This window comes from Notolepis coatsorum (assembly GCF_963971535.1).
Source record: "Notolepis coatsorum genome assembly, chromosome: 5".
Lineage (NCBI taxonomy): Eukaryota > Metazoa > Chordata > Actinopteri > Aulopiformes > Paralepididae > Notolepis > Notolepis coatsorum.
Genome location: NC_140169.1, coordinates 148,738,846 through 148,749,678, shown reverse-complemented (window position 1 = coordinate 148,749,678; position 10,833 = coordinate 148,738,846). Strand labels below are relative to the sequence as shown.

General features: G+C 45.8%; 1 protein-coding gene across 1 annotated transcript in view; it reads right to left on the bottom strand.

Moving 5' to 3' along the window:
* Window positions 1–262: 262 nt before the first annotated feature.
* Window positions 263–10,833, bottom strand: part of uggt2 (UDP-glucose glycoprotein glucosyltransferase 2) — a gene marked incomplete at its 3' end in the record, with an annotated part of 260,476 nt that continues 249,905 nt past the window's right edge. The window contains exons 34-35 of the mRNA XM_084314328.1: window positions 4,578–4,760; window positions 263–427 (exon numbers count right to left, since the gene is read on the bottom strand). Of these exons, the coding sequence (XP_084170454.1) occupies window positions 263–427; window positions 4,578–4,760 (348 nt within the window). The remainder of the gene's footprint in view (window positions 428–4,577; window positions 4,761–10,833) is intronic.

The following is a 10,833-nucleotide window of genomic DNA, read 5'->3' as shown; positions in this document are numbered from 1 at the left end:
GGAGATGTAAGTGAGGTGACAACTCTTGTAAGTGAGAGAAACAGAGAGATAGAATGTGAGAGAAAACACATGTCATCTGTGATCCGAACCAGGGGCCTTTAGAAATAGAACCACTTCTCAACAACAGTACTGTTCTCCCCCTCTCTCTCTCTCCCTCTCTCCCTCCCTCCCTCCCTCCCTCCCTCTCCCCCTCCCTCCCTCTCCCTCCATCCCTCTCCCTCCCTCTCCCTCCATCCCTCTCCCTCCCTCCCTCTCTCCCTCTCTACCTGATGTGATACTTCCGGTTCCCCAGATGGGAGGCCCAGTAGCCGCTCTTCCAGAACCGGTACCCCTCCATCTCCTTGCGGCTGTCGCAGAACGGCGTGTAGCCGTAGGGAGCGCCCTCCAGATTGCGATCCCTCAACTCCTTCAGGTCGGCACGGACTATCTGTGTTTGGGAGGGGGGGGGGGGGGGGGGGGGGGGCAGCCAAGTGAAAAGCGCACCAAGATGTACAATGTACAGCTGATTAAACTGGGGTGTAAAATATATAAATTAGTATTACTGAGTAATAGTGCTAATCAGATGTACGTACAGGGTTGTAGTATTAATGTATAGTGATACAGGTATAAAAACAGTTTGGTAGTAAGTCATACTGGACAGCAGTGTAACTAGTAAGAGTAGGTAAGGGATATGTACAAATATAGATTATAGTATCTACAGATATGTAAAAGGTTATGTATGAAGATTATATATATATATATATATGCAGTATAAACAGAACTAGAAATCTTCCAATCTTAACCAGCGTTCCCACAGACATTGCAAAATGACTTAAGGACTTAAGTACTTTTCCAAGCACTATTTTTCATTTAAAAGGATACAATTAACTTTTAAATGCTGTTGGATCCAATATTTATGGCTTAAAACCAATTTCCGACAATTAAGTTACACAATTTTTTTTTATTAATTCAAAACTATTTTATCATGGATGAACAAAACTTTTAAATGTGAATGGTCGATTTTGACTTTTTAAGCACCTTGTTAAAACATTGGGCTGTTTTCAAGGAATACCAGGCCTCGACTTCTTTTGTTATGCCAACTTCAAATTGACTGACTTCAAGAAGAAAGATTGACTGACTTCAAAAGAAACTTGAAACTTCGGAAAAAATACGACCATTTCCACAGCAAAAGTGGAATAAAAAAATACGGTAATCTAGTAATCTAAAACTAGGACAACCATCAGAATAGGTAACTATTTGTCAGCTCGGTCCAGAGATGACCTGTACCAAATTTTGTGACAATTGTACGAGATTTGTAGAAGGAGTAGTGAAGAAAACAGAAAGTGCATAACTGACCTCTGACCTCTCTATGCATTGCTTTTATTTTGCACAATTCCCAAATACAAGTGGGGCCTCAGACCCTGGAGTGGGTGGGACCTGTGACCTTTTCACACAAAAATCTATCACAATCCTTTTTTATAGATTTTAATAGACAGAAATCTATAAAAGAAATTCAGGGAGGTTTAATGTCAATTATCTGCTCTTAGTCTATAATTGTGCCAACTTGCTCTTGCTATGTCGATGTTGTGTCGACATCACTGCTGTGAAGCACTTTGGGATGCAATTCTTATATGAAAGGTGTTATAGAAATACAGTTTATTATTATTATTATTATTATTATTATTATTATTATTATTACTACTTTTTTTATTTTTTTTTTGTCTTTTTCCCCCTCCATTTTCCTCCGATTTTCTCCCATCCCAATGTTAGTCGTATGCCAATTCCCAGTCCCTTCCTGGTCGCTGCGCACTTACCCCCCACAGTCAGATCATCTGGGAGAGTGGAGGCTACCACGTGCTTCCTCCGACACACGTCCAGCCAATCACCGCTTCTTTTCACCTGGCAGCGCGGATTCTCATCGAGAGGGCGTAGCGTGTGGGAGGACCACACTATCCCCCTCAAGTCCTATCCGCGCTTAGCAGGCGCCCCGACCGAACTGTAGGAGTCGCTGTTTACAACGACCCGGACCCACCCCGCCAGCTTCTCCCACCCTCTAATACAGCCAATTGTATTAGTGCAGACGGCCAGCCAAGCTGGTGACAACCCCGGAGCTGTGAGCTGGATTCGAACAGGCGAATCCAGCTCACAGCTCCGGGGTTGGTGACGAACGCAATCTCCGCTCGGCCACCTAACCGCCTATTATTACTACTATTATTCATTTCAAAGCTTTATTTAACCCATTCTCTGCCGGAGCTTATATCCATCCTTGTAGCCTCTCTGCCAGCACTATTTGTCTATGGAGATGTTCACCTTCTTTGCAGGGCTATAACTTTTTAAATTGTATTGCTAAATTGACATTACTATGGCCCATTCAACATCGATTATCTATCGTTCAGGATGTAGGAACGTTTTACTTTTTCATTCACACATTCATACTAAAATACCGTCCAGAGTATAAATATGTTTTTATCGTTTTCTGCTGTATTTCATAGAACGTGAGATATAGCCATAAATGCATATATTAGATGATCAAATGCAGTTTGATACCGATCAACGTTATATTAAAAATTTCAACTGTACATGATCCTAAACGTCATGACTGGTCATCTGCTGGTGACCGGAGGGGGGGGGGGGGGGTCGTTTATAATTCAATGACCGACGTTAAATGATTCATGTAGTATGGGTGATATATAGATCAGAGCAGTTTGTATGGATAATAATAATCAAAAACGCTGAAACTCACGGCAGCTTCCTCTTACCGTTGGGCGATCACACTGGCGCAAACAGATCCCAGTTATGTGATGTTGATCTAGGTGATCCAGTTCCGGTTTGTATAATACTAATATACGTCCAATCATGTTGTTTATTGAGTTATGGCAATGGATCGATATCCACGGTGTCTGGATAGAGTCCCGCGAGCGATAGCGAGTGGCCGGACGGAATAGGGGACGGCCTAAGCACTTCCGGCCACTTCCGGTTTTGGCAACTCGTCGATCGGCCACCAGTTGGCGGTATTGAAGCGTTGCAGAGTTGAGCGGAGTCCTACAACACCAGCCAAGACTCCGTGGGTGAAATGTGAATACCATGACGAAAATATGAAATATTGATCTCAAAGACGCCTTTAGCATTGGCAGATTACGCATGGAGGAGAATGACGTGTAAACACGTCATCGGCGGAGAATGGGTTAAGGTCGCTGAGTTTGCTCTGAACAGGGTAAATCTGCATTTTGCTATGATGCCCCTCTACCTCATGGAATGAACACAAACACAAGCTTGAGATTCTCCCCTCTGTTGCAGAGTTTAAAACCTTGATCTCCAACGTTTGTCTATCAAGTTGTAGGTTCTTACTGAGCTCGTTCAGCACCTTCTTGAGATCAAGTGTACAAAAAAGCTAAGCAAATGAATGAAGGGCAGATGATTTACAGGTTTTTTTGTAGATACAGTACAGAATTTTGGCATCCGGACACATGCTATTTGAAATATGAATATAGAATATCAGGCCTATAAATGACCTTATTATGGCCAAGTCATACATCTATGGATCGGGCCAAATCTCCTCTTTCCAATGTCAGAGTTTAATCTGGATTTAGTATCACCAGGCGCCCCTGACAGGGCAGCAACAACCATGAATGAAATCTACTGTAAGTACAGTTACTTTTTTTTATGTACACAGCATAAGTATTGGTGCAACTACAGTTGTTTTAAATGTGCTTTAGAAATAAAATGTACTTACTTACTTATTATGTGTAATTTCTAGTGGTAGTTATTGACCAGAAATTAACATGGAAACAACATGTTAACTATATTCAAGGGAAAATATCTAAGTCAGTATCAATATTGTATAAATGTAAGGATATATTAAACTACAAAGCCTTGCACATCATTTACTGCTCACTTATACTTCCTTACATATCTTACTGTGTGGAAGTATGGGGGTCGACATTTAAAAATACAGTAAATCCAATAGTCTTACTGCAAAAGCGGCTGGTTACTATGAACACACAAATCCATTGTTTATAAAGTCTCATATTATGAAATTTAATGATTTGGTTTATTAGAAAATTATGCAAATAATGTACAGAGCTAAAGCAAAAAAAAAATTCAATACATGAAAGAAAATATGATTTGAGAGATATTTGTAAATTTACTGTTCAAAAAGCTAAGAAAGGGATTAAAAAGAGATGTATTTCTATTATTGGGGTTAACTTGTGGAACAATGCTGATATACAGTTAAGAATGAGTCATTCGCTTTTGGTTTTTAAGAAAATGGTTTGTAAAGCTATTTTTTTAAACTACAAAGGTGAATAAATACTGTTTTCTTCCGCTATTTTCTTTTAGAATACTGTTTTGGAGTCTTAATTTTTGTTAAGAATATAGGACAGGCATGTATAAGCATTATGCTTCAGTCTGTACCTTTTCAGTCACTGTAAAATAAAATATTGTTAAATGATGGTGTATATTGTATTGTGTGAGATGATGACTGAATAAACTACTACTACTACTACTACTACTACTACTACTACTACTACTACTACTACTACTACTACCTAGGAGGAATAAGTGAACCGACAAAGTTCTTCTTCTAGTTGAATCTGTACCTGGTCGGCATCCACGAAGATTATCTTGTCCACCGCCAGGGGGAAGAGGACGTCGAGGAAGAGGATCTTGTGGCCCCAGATGATGCGCTGCTTCTCCGTCTGCTGGTGGAGCCAGCGGGGCCACATGTACTGGACCAGCTCGTACTGGAAGCCGTAGGCCTCCGCCATGTGGGGGATGGTCTCCTGAAGAGAGAGGAAGAGAGTGAGACATGTGGGGGATGGACTCCTGAGGAGAGAGGAAGAGAGTGAGCCATGTGAGGGATGGTCTCCTGAGGAGAGAGGAAGAGAGTGAGCCATGTGGGGGATGGACTCCTAAGGAGAGAGGAAGAGAGTGAGACATGTGGGGGATGGTCTCCTGAGGAGAGAGGAAGAGAGTGAGCCATGTGGGGGATGGTCTCCTGAGGAGAGAGGAAGAGAGTGAGCCATGTGGGGGATGGTCTGCTGAAGAGAGAGGAAGAGAGTGAGACATGTGGGGGATGGACTCCTGAAGAGAGAGGAAGAGAGTGAGCCATGTGGGGGATGGACTCCTGAGGAGAGAGGAAGAGAGTGAGCCATGTGGGGGATGGACTCCTGAAGAGAGAGGAAGATAGTGAGCCATGTGGGGGATGGTCTCCTGAGGAGAGAGGAAGAGAGTTAGCCATGTGGGGGATGGACTCCTGAGGAGAGAGGAAGAGAGTGAGCCATGTTGGGGATAGTCTCCTGAAGAAAGAGGAAGAGAGTGAGCCATGTGGGGGATGGACTTCTGAAGAGAGGAAGAGAGTGAGCCATGTGGGGGATGGTCTCCTGAAGAGAGAGGAAGAGAGTGAGCCATGTGGGGGATGGACTCCTGAAGAGAGAGGAAGAGAGTGAGCCATGTTGGGGATAGTTTCCTGAAGAGAGAGGAAGAGAGTGAGCCATGTGGGGGATGGACTCCTGAAGAGAGAGGAAGAGAGTGAGCCATGTTGGGGATAGTCTCCTGAAGAGAGAGGAAGAGAGTGAGCCATGTCGGGGATGGTCTCCTGAAGAGAATATTCTATATTGAAATTAACAATCGACAGTAGGGCAGCATGTGGTAGTCTACACCCTCCACCAGACCGACAGTAGGGCAGCATGTGGTAGTCTACACCCTCCCCAGACTGACAGTAGGGCAGCATGTGGTAGTCTACACCCTGCCCAGACTGACAGTAGGGCAGCATGTGGTAGTCTACACCCTGCCCAGACTGACAGTAGGGCAGCATGTGGTAGTCTACACCCTCCCCAGACCGACAGTAGGGAAGCATGTGGTAGTCTACACCCTCCCCAGACCGACAGTAGGGCAGCATGTGGTAGTCTACACCCTCCCCAGACTGACATTAGGGCAGCATGTGGTAGTCTACACCCTCCCCAGACTGACAGTAGGGCAGCGTGTGGTAGTCTACACCCTCCCCAGACTGACAGTAGGGCAGCATGTGGTAGTCTACACCCTCCCCAGACCGACAGTAGGGCAGCATGTGGTAGTCTACACCCTCCCCAGACTGACAGTAGGGCAGCATGTGGTAGTTCTACACCCTCTACCAGACAGACAGTAGTGAAATGTGCGCAACGACCAGGAAAAAAAGATGACAGGTAAAATAACTCAAAACTTCAGAAACTAGTCCCGCATTGATGCAATGTTGTTTTCGGGGTGTCAGCCCGCCTGACGGAGCCGGCAGTGGGACATACGGGACGTGGACGTGACAGATGGATGTTCTTTATGGTCCTCCTCGTCCCGCCCGCCAGCAGGGCTGTCTCACGCTCCCACATTAATATGCATGCAGCGGGCGAGCCCAGCTGACACAGCAGGAAAAACAAACAACTAAACAAAAGTTGTTAATAAAGATATAAAGGAAAATCCAGTTTCAAAGGCGCAGTAATGCAGTTTTGGGAGAGTTGGGGAGGAGTGAACAAGTCCGTGGGACACAGACGGAGGCTAGAAAGCTACCTGAAAACGTACCGTTTCACTGGGGCCTTTGTATACAAACATATTCTAGGCTGTATGTTTGGTTTACAGTGCTTCTGAAAATGATTTTTTATTTTTATTTTTGATGACATCAGATAGAACAATTGTAAATATTACAGTAAATGGACCCGTTCACGCACACATTCTCACACCGACGGCGGAGGTGACCGTGCGAGGTGCCGATCTGCTCATCGGGAGCAGTTAGGGGGTTAAGTGTCTTGCTCAAGGACACTTTGACACGCTGCCGGGAGGAGCCGGAATCGAACCGGGAACCCTTTGATTACCAAAACGACCGATCTACCCCCCTTACCCCCGACACTGCAGAGACAGTTCAAAGTGGCTCTGAAGACCACACCCCCTCTGACGACCACGCCCCCTCTGAAGACCACACTCCATCTGAAGGCCACGCCCTCTGAATACCACGCCCCCTCCGAAGACCACGCCCCATCTGAAGACCACGTCCCCTCTGAAGACCACGCCCTCCAGAGGGCAAACAAGCAGCACAGTAATATTCAGCAGAGGGGGGAAACCTGACATATAGCACCCAGTGTCGACCAGAGAGCAAGGTGTATATTGTAGCACCCAGTGTCGACCAGAGAGCAAGGTGTATATTGTAGCACCCAGTGTCGACCAGAGAGCAAGGTGTATATTGTAGCACCCAGTGTCGACCAGAGAGCAAGGTGTATATTGTAGCACCCAGTGTCGACCAGAGAGCAAGGTGTATATTGTAGCACCCAGTGTCGACCAGAGAGCAAGGTGTATATTGTGTTAGCAAGCGAACGTTAGCTATGTGTTAGCAAGCAAATGTTAGCTATGTGTTAGCAGGCTAATGCTAGCTATGTGTTAGCAGGCTAATGTTAGCTATGTGTTAGCAGGCTAATGTTAGCTATGTGTTAGCAAGCGAATGTTAGCTATGTGTTAGCAGGCTAATGTTAGCTATGTGTTAGCAAGCGAATGTTAGCTATGTGTTCACAAGCTAGTTAACATGATACTGTGTAGGCTATAGCTGATTTATCTTTTAATGCGTACATGGCTTGCTGCACACGTTGGCTCATGAAAACGTAGTTCTGGGTTCTATACCCAGTTGGCAGAGCCTCCCGCCACACATTCACCTTAAACATTAATTCACGTTAGACACTTTGAACACTTTTTAAACACTACACCATATTTTATCTATTTATTCTTACACATTTGCACTACCTCCTCGTTTTTGCATTTGAGTTTTTTTTGCATTCTGTACATTTTAGTTTTGTATATTTTGTATAGTGTTTGGTCTTTACTCTTTTACTTTTCATTTTTTACTGTATGAAACACAATCTCAGGAGGCTCATACAGAACCAAGCATTTCACTGTAATGTACATGTACCTTATATATATATGTGACAAACTTGAACAGCAGATTTGAGGTATTTTCCTCTCGTTTGCCAGCTAACCTAAATGACAAGAAGGCAGCACCACACAGTACGTGCGCCTACGGAGCTGTGTGTCAGACAGACTGGTCAGCAACACCGGGGCCCCGCAGGGGACAGTCCTCTCTCCCTTCCTCTTCACCGTCTACACACCAACGACTTCCACTATCGGTCAGAGGCCTGCCACCTTCAGAAGTTTTCTGATGACCTTGCGATAGTGGGACGGTAATGAGGAGGAATACCGGGCACTGGTGGTGGACTTCGTCACATGGTGCAAAAAGAACCGCTGTCATCTAAATGTGACGAAGACCAGGGAACTGGTGGTGGAGCTGGGGAGGAGGAGGAGTGCACCTCTGACCCCCGTTTCCATCAGGGGAGTCAATGTGGACATGGTTGAGGATTACAAATACCTCAGTGTGCACATCGACAACAAACTGAACGGGTCAAAACACGCAGAGGCACTGTACAAGAAGGGCCAGAGCCGACTCTACTTCCTCAGAAGGCTGAGATCCTTCAACGTCTGTACAAGGATGTTGAGGATGTTCTATGAGTCGTGGTGGCGGGCGCCTTCTTGTACGCTGTGACCTGCTGGGGCAGCGGACTGAGAGCAGGGGACACAACCAGGCTGGATAAGCTGGTCAGCTGAGTAACACTGTTCATCAAAGTGTTGAGTGTTACAGTGTAGGTTAGTAAGTGCATGACAATAAAGGGGCGGCTAAGTGGCGCAGTGGGCAAGGCGCTCGCCACTAACGCAGGAGATGCTGGGTTCGAGCCCAGCTCTCGGCGTTGCTACCGCCTTGGCTGGTCGTTCATACTAACACAATTGGCAGTGTTAGGGGTGGGAAAACCGGTGGGTGGGGATTGGACGTTGTGGACAGCGACTCCTACAGGTCGGTTGGTGCGCCTGTACAGCAGAATCAGGAAGTATCGGGGGCAGCGTGAGCCTCCCATGCGTTACTCCTCGCCACTGAGAAATCGCGCTGTACAGGTGAGAAGATGCGACGGCTGCCTCCTCGTGTACCGGAGGGGACACGTGATGCAAGGCTTGGTCCTCACTGCAGCCGACCAGTGGGAGGCATAGTCTAGCAACGTTCGAGACAGGGGAGGGGAGAATTGAAGGGAGAATTGGCGAGGCGAAATTGGGATGGGAGAAAATTTTTAAAATAACAGGTTAGTTAGGGTTCGATTTTTTATAAAAAAAATTCAGATAATGGTTGAAGAAAGTGCGTCTTTAGTCGACGGCGAAAGATTGGACGTGTTTCGGCTCCTAACTGGGGTGGGCAGTTCATTCCACCATTGTGGGGCAAGGACTGAAAAAAGGCGGCTTCTCCTTGATGACCCTCCCGGAGCTCGGATAGGAGTGGGTCTGAGACGACCAGACGATGCAGAGCGGAGGGGTCTTAACCGAATGGAAACTAGATACGCAGGACCGCTTCGAACGTAACAATTAGCATACATGTCAAACACCTTTGAAAAGTCAAAACAAGTCCATCAAGCAGAAACCATGGGATGGAAATCAGAGCGTGTCGATGCGAAAAGTGGCATCTCCGCTCAAACGAGAGTTTTCGAAAGTACAGCTGATATGATGTCGTGGCGAGGCGGAGGCACTGGTGGAGGTGTTTCCTGTTTCAAAATAAAATTCTGCGCTACGAATTTCATAATAAAAGCGGGCGCTATTATCATAGGAGAAACGTACATGTTTATTTAATTTTTTGCATTTGATTAATATAACTTTGCCGGGCCAAATGTAATATTAAATATATAAAATATAAAATGCCTCCTGCTCTAGGTGGTGGAATACGTTGCATATAGAGTCCTCGCTGTAGGACGACAGAAGGTGGATACCCCGGGGATCATCACAAAGGGTGAGACAACCCACACAGATCCTTTCATGGCTTCAGTACAAAGTTAACACACCCAGGGGTCCCAGGGGGGGGAGGCACGTTCATTAGGCTCGCTGCGGTAGTCCGTGATACCCCCCCCCCCTCCCCCCGCCGGCGTATGTTTTCTTTTTCTTTTTTTAAAGAAATAAAACCCATCAGTGACCACATTCTTCAAATAAAAGAAACCGAAAAATAGTGTGTCTAAGTGTGTTATCAATACTTAGTTAGGGCTGTACCGAATGATTTTTTTTTTACATTAGAAGCTTCTATTGAAGTTTTCGAATGACGCTTCGAATGCCTGTCGTCATATTGTATGACATAATCATAAAAAAATATTATGATCCTCTTTTTTTCTCCCATTTTTCTATTTTTCTCCCGTCCCCAATTTCGTATCGTCCAATTCTCCCCTCCCCTGTCTCGAACGCTGTTTGGCCATGCCTCCCACTGACCGGCTGCAATGTGGACGAAGCCTTGCATCACGTGTCCCCTCCAGTACTCAAGGAGGCAGCCGTCGCATCTTTTCACCTGTACAGCACGATCTCTCAGTGTCGGGGGTCTGCGTGGGAGGGACACGCCACCCTCGTCGCTTCCTGATTCTACTGCGCAGGTGCACCAACCGACCTGTAGGAGTCGCTGTCCACAATGTCCGATCCCCACCCACCAGCTTCCCACCCCCTAACACTGCCAATTGTATTAGTATGAACGACCAGCCAAGCGTGTAGCAACGCCGAGAGCTGGGCTCGAACCCAGCATCTCCTGCGTTGGTGGCGAGCGCCTTGCCCACTGCGCCACCTAGCCACCCCAAAATATTATGATCCTCAAACAAAATCCTCAATGTGAATAAAGTGATTCATCAGATTTAAAAAAAATTTAATCAACTTTCTTTAATGAATATAACTAGTCAGTTTCGTCAACATAAATATTCCAATAAGGGCACGGTTGGTACGAAAGTGACGGTGACGTCTTGATGGAGCATCGAGTGCCAAGCGGATGCAGACAGGCTACAT